The 12,698-nt window shown below is 53.5% G+C and overlaps 1 protein-coding gene across 2 annotated transcripts in view; it reads right to left on the bottom strand.

Moving 5' to 3' along the window:
- Nucleotides 1–12,698, bottom strand: part of PRKCA (protein kinase C alpha) — a 372,776-nt gene that overhangs the window by 65,685 nt on the left and 294,393 nt on the right. For both annotated transcript variants that reach the window (XM_007455276.1, XM_007455277.1), the window contains exons 6-8: nt 6,215–6,371; nt 5,007–5,141; nt 4,667–4,763 (exon numbers count right to left, since the gene is read on the bottom strand). In XM_007455276.1, coding sequence (XP_007455338.1) covers nt 4,667–4,763; nt 5,007–5,141; nt 6,215–6,371 — 389 coding nt within the window. The remainder of the gene's footprint in view (nt 1–4,666; nt 4,764–5,006; nt 5,142–6,214; nt 6,372–12,698) is intronic.

The following is a 12,698-nucleotide window of genomic DNA, read 5'->3' as shown; positions in this document are numbered from 1 at the left end:
TCGTGTAGATAGTCCCCAGGCATAGCTCAAGAAGCGAAAGGTTCAGACCCCGGATTTGCTAAGAGATCAGAACAGCAACATGACACCCACAGAGATGCTGGGGGGCTTTCATGTGATTGGATGACGTGCCGTTTCTGTCGTTGACCTAATGAGCCATTAGCTGCCACTCTCCTGGTGATTAATTATATAATCTGCCTTCATTCCCGGTGGTTTACAGCCAGCATCTTCCAGATGTGCTCACCTGGAGTGTTTAACCAGGACCCTAAACCAAGGCCCTGCAGAAGCGCCCATGCAGACTGACTCCTCAGCGTCAGAATCCTCCTCCCCCTGAAAACTGCTGAAACCCTGTTTTGTCCAGGGAGTTATCTGATCCATTGCCAGTTACACGAAGTTCCCAATTTACACACATTATGTTCCAGAAATCCATGTCAATGTAAATGAGGACAGATCTCTCCATAAAAACAATGTTATTAAATGGCGATAAAGTTCTTACCGTTAGGCCTCTATTTCATCATACGGCTGGTCTACAGAACTTAGAACGTGCCCATTATTTACAGCATGATCGCAACGTGAAAATTCATTTTTTTAAGGGAAGCTCCTAAAGTTAAAAAAAGAAGTGCCCTCAATAACCTAGTTTTTGCAATGAAACATATAGAGTAGGATGATGTTAAAGAGCTAACACTTGCACAAGTACCCTTTTAGAACTTACCCACTGACTAATCTTCGAAACAATTCTGTGAACTAAATACAGCTATTATCCCCATTTACAGTGAAGGACACACACAGGAACGTCACATGGCTAATAAGTGGCAGAACCAGGTCTGATTCTCGGGTCCACGGGCTGAGCCAGGGGCTGGTAACCCATGGGTCGGAGCTGGCCCGGCGCCTGTTCTTGTAAATAACGTGTTGTTAGAACGCAACCAAATCCATTTGTTGACATCTTGTCTGGGGCTGCTTTCATGCTACGAAGGCAGAGGTGAGTAGTTGTGCCAGAGACCCCGCGCTGTGCAAAGCCGGAAGCATTTATCGTGGGACCCTTTAAGGAAAGTTTGCTGGGCACGGCTAACCCATCTCTGGATCACCTCTGAGGGTACGTAGACCCTCTTCCTGGCCTCTGACCACAAGCCTCACCACGGGGAGCGGGGCCCAGAAGCGGGAGGAAGGAACAGGAGACCTGGATGTCCTCAACAGCGACGGGAGGTCCAGGGGGTCACTGACCAGCACAGGGGGTTATGTTTATTTCCCAATACGCTTCCTGCATCGTTCCCAAAAAGATCTGAAGCAAGGCTCACAGGTCCAGAACCTAACCTCCACAGACGCGGGGACGGTTGTCTTTATTCATTGCTGGAAACCTTATTAGTGAACAAATGAACAAATATATAATTTATGTTTGTGAATCGGGGTCCACGTGTACTTTGTTTGAAGACAAACACGGAACAGGTTAAAGGCCCGCAGATGCGCTGCCCATGAGTATCACAGTCAAGGTTCTGGCTTCGACTTTTAGGCAGACGAACGCCAGTGGGACAACACATTACAGAGTAAGGTCATTTCCAACCAACCTGGGATTCTCCTGGGCTCCTAAGAGCTTCACTCACTGATCATTCTGTTTGCCAAGATTCTAGAATCAACAATAAATTTGAAATCTTTTCCCATATTATGGCCAGATAAATACTAGTGCAGTGGCCGAGTTGTAAACGCTCATTTGTTTTGATTTTTCTTTCATAAGACAATGACTTTTAATTTCCGGGGAAGGATTCGAAAGCCAGAGTTGAGTTAACTCTTCCGAGAAAACAGAGCTGGACACGGAAAGAATAACCCTATAGACTAGAGGTTCCACAATCCCACTGAGGAAGGCTTGTTCCTAACAAGACTAACTAACTGTCGTGCTGTGTTTCAGCCAATCCTGATTCACCATATGGAACTCGAAATTTTAAAGAAAACTGCACTCAGCTGAATCAAACTGGGAAAGTATCTGTGAAAGAGTGGGTGTGGGGCGGGAGCACTGGTGTGGAAAGCAAGTCCACGGCATGTATCACACGGAGGGAAGGGAACACAGGGGATTCTGCAGATGCTGGGAGGCGGTCACGCTGCGGCTGGGGGCTGAGAGGGACGAAACAGGGGCGCCCAGAGGCAGCGTCCTAACTCGCAGCCTGATACCACTGGGGCCCGTTCGGGCAGGCTGGCTGTCACCCAGGGCTGCCCCAACGTGGACCTGGCCTTCACAGCCTGCCTCACAGCAGTCTGGTGCCGGGGAAACCCCGCCACTTCCCATTTCCAGACCCCCACCACTGGACAATCGAGGCCCTGCCTAGAATCTGATCTGCCCACTCTGAATGGCCGCACGAGAGGGGTCCCCAAACTCTCAGCATCTCGGTGATGCTGTCAAGCGGCTTCCCGCGCAGCCTCTTGCAGAGCGCTTTACAAATGCTCTAAGTGAGCCGCGGTGACTGACAAAGCCTGGGGACACAGCCGGAGGGCGCTGAGAGGAAAGGCTGGAGCGTGGTCCACCAGGCGCCCCGGGCACAGCGCTCACCGAGCTGGACGCCCTTCAGCAAAGCCCGCGACACCACCGCCGGGTCCGTGACGTTCACACCCCCAGCGCCGAGGCGGTGAACAGCGCCAGGCTCAACGCAGCACGCGGCCCCTACCCCGCCCCCGGGAGAGAAACGCTGCCCTCCAGCCTCAAGCCCTCTGGCCCGGGTTGTTTTGTTTTTGTTTTGAGTTTGGAACGCTAACCTTTGTAAAAAGCTAAACTCACCGCCCAGAAAAAAAGGAAGGTCACTCACCAGGAAGCCACGGAAATGGGAAATGAAGCCTGAGACGCGCGTCAGTGTTTTTCCACCAGCAAAGAGAAGCCTCAGACGTTACCACGAGCGACGCCACCGCGAGGCCCGAGCACCCTCCTCCCCCAGGTGCGCCCCGCCCCTCCCGCGGCCCTGAGCCCCACAGCCGGTGACCTGCACCTGCACCCCACGCGGGACGCAGGCAGGGTCTCCTTAGCCCCTGGGCTGCCCTCCGTCCCGACACTCTCTAGAAGGGTTCCCTTCTCAGGGGGCGGGGGGCACGGGGTCAGGGAAGCAGCCCTCCTGGCCGCGTTCCGGGCACCTGTGCTCCTGTGGCGGGGCGCTGGGGGGATGGTGACAGGAAGGAAGAAGCAATCAGACGAGCGCCATGCGCCTCGCAGAGGCCCCTGGAGCGCCCCCAGACCCGAGCGGGCAGCCTTGCACTTGAATGTGCTTCTAGCTACCGCAGGCCCCTCTGCAAAGAACTTCATCTGTTTCTTGAGAGCAGAGGTTACAAGCTGGTTCTCACTGGCGGGATCCTCCCTGTGTCTAAGGCAATAGATACATGTTTGACTCACACACAGCTCAAGCTTTAATTGGCTGCTGATGCTAAACTGAATTCAGAACACGCCTTGTGAAAATCCGGCCTTGTGGCTTCCCTGGAAGAACTAGAAGATCTGGCAGCACGTGACCCGCTTCGAGCTCGGCCGCCGTCGGCTGGGGCCCGGGGTGGGGGTGCCGCCTGCGCGCGCGCACCGCACCCGCTGTCCCACCCGCCCAGAGGCCCGCCGTCACCGCCGTTTATTTATATTCTCGGGGACCCGTTTCACCCCTTTACGCTCCCAAGGGCACCCAGGCTCACAGCCCCTGCCCTTAAGTGTTTGCCATCAACAGCCTCTTTAACCAGATATCGGTGACAAAGCACTTTGAACATTTTCGTGTTTTACGTCCTTTGGAACCCAGTCTCTCTGGATATGACCTGTATGCGTCTCTGGGACGGAATTTTATTTGGAAGAAGAAACCACAGCAAGAAGAGGAGGCACACGAGAGCATCATCCCGTCAGTGCCAACGGCGCAGGTCTCGCGTGTGTGCATGCGCGTGCCTCTTCAGGGTGGGGGAACTGCAGGGCATCCTAATGAGCCCGAGTAAGGGAAAGCTTCCCAGGGGACGGGCCAGGTACAGAGACTCCGTGGGCTGCCAGAATGAATCCCTCAAACAGCCAGCACACAGGTGATTAGAGAAACAGGGAAAAATGAAAAGCTGTGACTTGGAACATAAGGCGGGGGCTTGGAGGAAAGAACGTTCATGAAAGGCCGAGACGTCTGCTAAGTAGTGAGAAGCAGGGATTGACAGGAGGAGAGAGGGGGAAGTCGGGGGTGGCAGGTGACAAAAGCGGGACAGAAAGCAGACACGTACCCAGGGGGAGGATGAGAAGGAGCTGCTTTTCCCAGTGACCTGCAGCGAAAATTAAGCTTCTGGCCTGATAATGACACCTGAACAGCCTCCCAGGTTAAGGCCCAGGTGACTTCCTGCCCACCTGGAGGAGGCTAGGCCGGGGCCGTCTCCCCGCTGATGCCAAACCGATTCCTTAAACAGGAACCGACCACACTCACCTCTGGGCTGTTTCCAATCTCCTGTCTCTATAAACGACCAAAGCCACAGAATGTCAACAGCTTGCAAAGGAAGGTGATTGCACAACATTTATGCCTTCACATAAAGCACAGGATTAGCATTTAAATGACGGTCTGCCTTCCAGACACGGGATCACAAACACCTGGCCCTTCCTGGAGTGGAGCTTTCTAAGCGGAAAGTGGATCTGGCCCTTCCTGGAGTGGCGCTTTCTATGCGGAAAGGTGGTCAAGCCGCTGCGCCGTCTCCTCACCTCGAACTTCTGCCTCAGCTCCGCGTTGCCTTCCTCATCGCCTTCTGGAATGGGCACGTTGTAGTACTCACCCTCCTCTTGGTTCAGCAACTTGTACCTTTCAGAGACAGGGAGGAGGAGGGGGTGAGCCCCACGCTGGCACCACCCAGGCTCACCCCACACCCCAAGGCTCTAGTCCAGCTGTTTCTGACATGCATCCCCTGGGGAGATGGTACCCAGGTAACTTCGTGATCAACAGTCCCTTTGGACTTAAACCGGCCCCTTTCCGGAATCTCTAGTCGCGCTAATATTTTCAGACAATTAACCCTTCGCTCACACAGACACGCTTGGGCTTCCTCACCATCCACTGGCTGGCATCTTCATCAGCTCCGAGACTCCGAAGGAAAGGGACCCCATGAAGTCGTTCCTGGTTGTTCGATCCCAGTCCCAGATCTCTACGGACAGTCGTCGGTCTTTATCTGAAGGTTTTAATTTGCTACGAAAGAACACACACACACACACACACACACACACACACACACACACACACACGGTTATCCTGATCATGATTTTGGGGGAGATATCGCATGCTCATGATCTGAGCCTGAGATTCAAAAAAATATTGTATTCAATTCTCTTCCTGGGGTCCTCCATCATCAACAAAGTACCAGCCCCTTGGCAAATGAGGCTCTAGACTAGGGGTTAGCAAACTATGAGCCAAGGGCCAAATCAGGCCCACTGCTTGCTTTTGTAAATAAAGTTTTATTGGAATACAGTCATGGCCATTTGTTGAGACACATATTGTCTATGGCTGCTTTGAACCTAGAACAGCATAGCTGTGTACCTGGCAACAGAGACTGTATGACCCATAAGGTCTAAACTACTTACCATCCAGCCCTTCACAGAGCAAAGCTGGACAGCCTCTGATCTATATCCTAGACAGCTACCTTCTGGCTGTGCACAAATGCTTCCTGTGTTCTCCTGTACAAAGAGGACCTCTTTCTGTGCTCAGCTGCCCTCAGTGCTTTCTTGCTCCTGACTTGCTTATGCCACCCCCTCCTCCCTTCTTTCCCTCCTCCCACCTCTGCCTCTGAAATCCTCACATTCCTTTCACGTCCACTTTAAATGGCACCTTCTCCAGGAAGTCTTCCCTGCTTAGACATAAGGATAATCTTCCCATTTCAGTGGCAACAGCAGCTTCTATGGTACTCACTTTCTCCATGTTTTTAAAATTATTATTTAAACTCTTACCTACATCCTCTTGTAACCCTTAAAAAATACCCTAAGTCCATCAAGAGGTGGGACACACTGTACATTTTTATATCATCTGTAACGTAAAAGAATTTTTTTGTACAGAAGTTACTGATGGTAATTTGGGGCCTGCGTCCTGTAAGTCTTGGTAAACCGAGTTTCTATCCATCAGACAGGGGTGACCACAGCTATCTCTCTAGCTGCCACAGGAGAAGGGCTTAGGAATGAAGCAATGTTTAAAGACGTTTATAAAGCCCAGCTCATCACTGCTAACAATGTGAGGGAGGAAAGCCATCAGGAAGAGAGGATTCAACTTACAAGGTAAAGGACTCATTCCACTGGGGGTTCAGCGTGGAACGGATGGTTTTGGTTTTTTGTTTGCTTTCGTTCTTGGGGTCAGGAATAAGCTTCAGCTTCACATAAGGATCTGAAAGCCCATTTGGATCCATAGGGATGAGATTTTTTGCATCTCGTACTGTGAAGAGAGAAGGAAGAAAGATCCAGTGTTACAAAAATAGAACAGACCCTCGTTGCCGGGCGTCCTGCGTCAGGACCCAGCTGATCGAGAGACGTCAAGATGGCGTTGAAAGGGGAGGAGGTTTGGATCAAGAGCCTCTGACCCTCAACACGAGAGGAGCTGCCCACCGCCACCCCTGCCAGGGGTAACGGGTGTTGGGGAGGCCCCTGTGGTCATGCCTTGAGACTCGGCATCAGCCTGGTCCAGCAGCACCTGTGACACCTGGGTCATACCCCAAACCTGTGAAGCAGAATCTGCATCGTAATGAGATCCCCAGCGGCCACTGGCAGCCCCCTCCCCCTCTGGGGGAACTGGCCCCCCTCCCCAACCAAGCAACCAGCGGACTAGTCCACGGCACGGCGGCACTTGAACTCCTAGAAGAAGTCATCTCTTTCCTTTGTAAAGGCTGGTGGTTTCTAAACTGGCTGTACGTTAGAATCGTGTGGGAGGGGGTCTGAAAATTCCAACGCTCACAACTAACTTAGAATCCGTAGTCGGCGGGCGGGGGGTGGGGGCCAAGTTTTTAGACGCTCTCCAGGTGAACCCTTGTGCAGCAGCGGCTAGAGCTACCAGCGCACAGGCAGTAACGCAGGAGGTGCCTCACAGGGGCTACAGCCTGACACCGAGGGCAGGCCCACCTCCCAGCAGCACCTGGGGCGGCACCTGGGCACCGAGGAGACACACAGACTCACAGGCCGCACTCCAGAATTTCAGGCTCTGAAGCGTCTCCTAAGGCTGCGGGGGACCCCAGCGTATATTCTAGGTGAAGACGCGCTCACACGCAGACGCAAAACAACGAGGAGGAAAGAGGCTGATTCACCCGCAGAGGAGGCAGGAGGAGGCAGGAGGAGGCGCGGCTGGCGGAGGCTCGTGACAGCGCAAGGGCTGAAGCCCCGGCCTGTCAATCATCCATCACTCTGATAAGAAGGGACAGAGGCCGGGGCCTGCGCACCGATGTCTTCCTCGCCCTCTTCCCCAACGTGGCTGAAATCGCCCATCATCGGGGCCCCTGAGGAGCCGGATGCCATGGGGACACATCCACCTGGGACCAGGATCTCTCGGCCAGCGACTTTCACAGGGCAGCTCCTGGGCCAGCAGTGTCAGCATCAGCGGCTGAGTCAGAACTTGGGCAGGGGGTGCGGTCAGGCGACCCGTGTTTACCAAGCCTCCGGGTGATTCCGTGGGAAAGCTGGCGGACCACTGCTCCAGCCCGTTAGCATAGATGGTCAGATTAGCTTGATGGTTAAATGAGGGGTTTGGAAGAATTTCAGAAGAAGGTGCTAGCGTTGGCAGTGGGTAGGGATAGAGGGGGGTGGAAGGGTGCTAAAGACACTGGGTCTCTGGGCAGAGCCCTAACGGCAGAAGTCACAGACAAGCGTTGCCCGAACGCCTGGGGACACGCTGAGTGCTGTCACCTTTCTTGCCTGGAAGCCTTGGCTCAGGAAGGTGACAGGTGGGACCGTATTCTAATGGTCTGAGGGGCGACAAGCCACAGAGAAGCTGGCCGTGTGTTTCTCGTACACCACTTACAGCCCTCCAAGGATTTTTCCCCGTGAGACAGTACCTAACCTCATCCAGCCGGCAGGGGACAGAACAGAAGCAAGTACGCACCCCAGGATCTGGAGCTCAGCCGACCTGCTTCCAAATCCCACCTCCATCGTGTGACCCCAAGTACTGGAAACTTAAGTTCATGAGCCTCTGTTTCTTCATCTAGAAAAGTGAACAGGGGCATATTTCCAGTGGTACAGGACTGTTGGGAGAATGAAATAATGTATACAAAATGCCTTATACTGTTGGCAACTTGGAAAATGGTGGAGGAAAAAAAAGGCTGCACGACGTGAGCACATACGACGCCCCAGACGCGGTGTTTCGGCCTCATCCCTCTGCCCACAATTTCAAAATCTTCAGTGAGGTAGGAGGTCTCCAGGGGCCCTGGCCACCTGAGAATTCCCCCAAGCTCACGGAGGTTTTAACGCAACGCAGAATAAAACAGCAACCCGAGTATCACAAAAGATGAAAAGCTTGAGCATAGAAATGAAGGTCTCCCACGGAGAATGGAAGGGCCAGAAGGTTCTCTCCAACTGACCACTGGAATGAGAATCAGACGCTTTTTAAAAGGCAGAACAAAGCTCCGGAACGCCTAACACGGAGGCTGCATCCCAGATGAACTAACGAGGAACCGTCAAGGCTGCCAAGAGTCCTGCCAGGTGCAGAACGAGTGTGGGCCCCGGCTTTTCCACCCAAGAGTGAGAGTCCTGATGGCCGGCAGACACACGGTCATCTACGGCCTGTGTCTTCTGAATGGTGATGAGTTAAAGTCTTGATGGATTAAAGCTGTGAGCTTCCTACTGAAATACTATCATTTAAGTTGAAAACAGAGTCATCGATTCCAACTGTCACCAAAGTAGATGGTGGGTCCAAATTTCAATTTCTTAGCATAGCAGAGGACAGCCCACCTGCCCGGACACCTGAATCGGGCTTGGGAGCCACCAGCTCGGGGTCCCGTCTGCATGGAATGTGGGCTCGGGGACCAGGCTGCCTGTGTTTGGGTTCTGGCTCTGCTGCTTTGTGGCTGTGTAACCCCGGCAATAGACTTAACCTTCCCGTGCCTTGGTCTCCTCATCTGGAAAATTATGAGAATTATATACGTTCCTACATGTAGAGTGCTTGGAACAGTGACAGGCACACAGTACGAACCCAATAATGATTATCATCCTTGTTGTTGTTGATGAAAGTTTCTGGCAGAGAACACAACCCCGAAAGTTTAAACGTTCAGAAACTGGCCTGAGAGCTTATGCTGTGAAGAACCGTGTGATGCCTTGGCATTCGCTGTTTCAGAATGAAAGCCTGTTGCCATTCTAGAACTTTAATAGAAATACAGAATATAATTATATGACCATCTTTTGGCTTGAGGTGCCTATTCTGAAAGGACTGGATGTCAAGCCCGGCCTTGAGAAAAAGCAGCCTGGGGTTGAAAGATTCCACGATTTCCTGATAATGTTAAGAGATCCCTTCTGGACAAAATCCATTCAAATAAGATGATGGAGATCAAGGAATACCTCCATGGCGCCCCAGAGATGCCTGATCTAGGTGGCCAGGCGAGCCCGGGACATGTGAGTTTTGAATTAAGTGTCCAGGCGTATGGGGGGGTGGGTCTCACATGAGCTCTGGACCGGACAGCCCTCGCCAGACTGGGGAGTCTACCTCGGAGGTGTCCCAGCGTAGACGGAACAGCCAGCACTTAGGAAGGGAGCCAGGGGTTTTGCCAAGCACCTGCCTGATGGGAAAGTGGAGGTGAGGATGCAGGACAGTGGGTGGGAGGGGTGGCCGCCAGGCTCTCTAGGGAGGCGAGCCAAGCCCACAGGCTCGTAGCCAGGGACTGCCTGAGGCCCAGCTGAGGCTGCACAGTGACGGTCAGGCTCACCGTGCGGGACAGAGGCTGCAGATGGTGGCTGACCGCTCGGGGCAGGATAACTTAGCGGCCAGGAGTGTGGGCAGCTGGGTTCAAATCCTTGCTCTAATGCTGATTAGCCTATGACTCGGGACAAGTTACCCCACTTCTCAGCTTGTTCATCTGCAAAACAGGAACCATAACAGCGTCTGTCTCATGGGGCTGCTGTGAAGATTAAGTGAGCTAATACATGTAAAGTATTAGGGGACCTGGCGTGTGTGAGCTGTGGCCTAAGCAATGGCCATCACTGCTCGTGTTACACAGTGTTTGCTACCTCTAACATCATTGTCACCACCACCGCTGCCACCTGGCCCTCATGTCCAGTCCAGGAAGCAGGGCTGTCTCCTCAGGGTAAAGAAACCAAGCTTACTAACTCCAGTTCATAGAGCATGGAGTTTCCAGACCTCAGGGTCAGGCCAAAGTTCAATAGTCAGCTCTTAGTTGTTCCAAAATAGCTTGGGATTAAAAAAAAAACAACCCAAAAATCAAAACCCCAATTCAATGCAATCCTTGATCCATTCAGAGAATGGTCCAGATGGTCTCTCTCTCTTTTTTTTTCCCCAGTACACGGGCCTCTCACTGTTGTGGCCTCTCCCGTTTCGGACCACAGGCTCCGGACACACAGGCTCAGCGGCCATGGCTCACGGGCCCAGCCGCTCCGCAGCACGTGGGATCTTCCCGGACCGGGGCACTAACCCGCGTCCCCTGCATCGGCAGGCGGACTCTCAACCACCGCGCCACCAGGGAAACCCCAGATGGTCTCTTGATCCCAAGAATATATGCAGTGTAAATTATCAAGTGTGACAATCCCGAACCCCCCTAGAGCCCCCGCCCCCCCCCCCTCCCCCGTCCCACCTGCCTGCCTCCCTGGGGGTTTTTAACCTCACGCTGAGGTCACCTTAGGGCACTCCGGCCAGGCACGGGGCAAGGGGAGGCTCTGAAGGCTTATAAAGCGAAAGCTTTGTCGAGGACACAGCTGCATCCCCCGCGCCCGCAGACTGGACTGGTCTTCACTGACGCACAGTGACCTTGTCCATCACAGAGTTCACATCTGGGCGGGGACACTGGTGATGCACAAAGAGGTGCCTTCAGATTCAAGGACCACGCAGCCCTTCAAATGATCTGTTTTGCTTTAGAAAATAATTCTGATGTTAGCGCCTTCTTTCCTCCCTCTAAGAGCACGCTTGCTCGTGGCATCTGTTTAAAAAGCCAACAACAAGCACAAAGGTTCAGAACAGGGACTTGCTGTGAACGTCAGGCCTGCTGAGTGTGTGCGGACCCTGTGAGCCCCTGCCACCTCCAACCTCGCTCCACAGCAAAGGCAAGAGTAAACGAGATGCTATAATCCTACCCCACAGCGAAAAGCAAAAAAAGTTACGTTTTCACCCCCCCCCCCCCCCCCCAGTCTTCTTCGTTTAAAGTTAACAAGAGCAAGAGAGAAGTGCGTGCAAACACGCCAGGGGACAGGCAAGGGCAGAACACAGGCGAAGGGCCAGCGTCTGTGGACACGTGATCCTGGGGTCATCTGCCATCAGGCAGCAGAGCGATGGAGGCTCCCAAATCCATGAACCATGTCCTCAAACACAGAGCATTAATTTTGATAATTATCAGACAGCCATAGCACCTTCCTCCAGAGAGCTCTAGACCTGTAAGTTAATTTCTTATAAAAATATGATCGCACTTGAATGTGAGTTTAACGGCAGAGAAACCTGATGGGTTATTTCATCCCTGAGAGATTCGCCTTTAGCGAGAAGGCGGAAATGGGTCTGGGGGTGTGCATGGTCTGTCATTTCTCCATTGAGAAAGGCTGGCCTTGACCACATGGCATGCAGGGTGTAGCTGGTCCCTGACTCTCTGCTTCCCAGGGAGCTAGTGGACACGGCGGCGATGGGAAGGGACCGCGTTCCTGGGGAGACCACTGCGCGGCAGGCGCTGGTGTGAGCTCTTCACGCTGCCGCAAGCCCACCTGCAGACGGGGACTCAGAGGCAGACAGAGGTGTTACAACCTGCTTGCTACACAAAGCCAACCGGCGGCCAGGCCGGGGATGGCTCGCGATTGTGTAAAAGCCAGCTTTCCCTTGTTATTGGATAAAACTGACTCGGTCCAGACGAAGTCCCAGGGGAGAGAGAGTGAAATTGGCCTCGGCTTCTCCCAGACGATGGGGAGGAAGCAGAGACCACAGAGGCCTCCACTGGAAGGAGGGAGGCAGCCGAGCGTAGAGGGTTAAGTGCACGCACTTAGGGTCGAGCTGGGGACGTGGCCCAGAGGGGCTGGTGGGAAGGACAGTAAAGCTGTACGACTCTGTTTCTGCTTTGGTGCCTTGACCTTAGCTAAGGCGGCTGTGGCACTGGATTAAAAGATGTGAGTGCAGTGGTTTCCAGGGTACAATTCTAAAATCACTTAGTACGCTAGGGTGTTCCGGTTACTAAGTGGTCTCTACAGCTGGGCCTCTGGGACAGGCTGACATCAGCCTAAGAACTGACAGGCCAGCACCTGGACCGAGACCACAGTGTCCCCAAGACTTGGGGCCCGAAAGCATCCAGCGCTCATGACACTGAGGAGGCCAGAGGGGAAGCTCTGCCCACCCACACGCAGGAACGATGCTGTGTGCCAATAAAGCTTTATTTAAAAGAAACAGGCTGTGGGCCAGATCCGGCCCTCAAGCCACAGCTCATGGATCCCTGACACAGAGCCAAGCCCCACCACCACCACCACAGGCACAGCGAATGTCTGAGGAGAGACAGACCCGGGAGAGGAGCCTCTGGGCCCTTCTGGCTCCTCCTGAGCCCTGTGAACTCTGACCTTGTCCTAAAGCTTGGGCGGGGGGGGGGGG

The sequence above is a fragment of the Lipotes vexillifer genome, unplaced genomic scaffold (assembly GCF_000442215.2).
Source record: "Lipotes vexillifer unplaced genomic scaffold, Lipotes_vexillifer_v1.1 scaffold664, whole genome shotgun sequence".
NCBI classification, from domain to species: Eukaryota; Metazoa; Chordata; class Mammalia; order Artiodactyla; family Lipotidae; genus Lipotes; species Lipotes vexillifer.
Note: the sequence above shows the minus strand (reverse complement) of the source record. Positions and strands in the feature narration are given on the sequence as shown.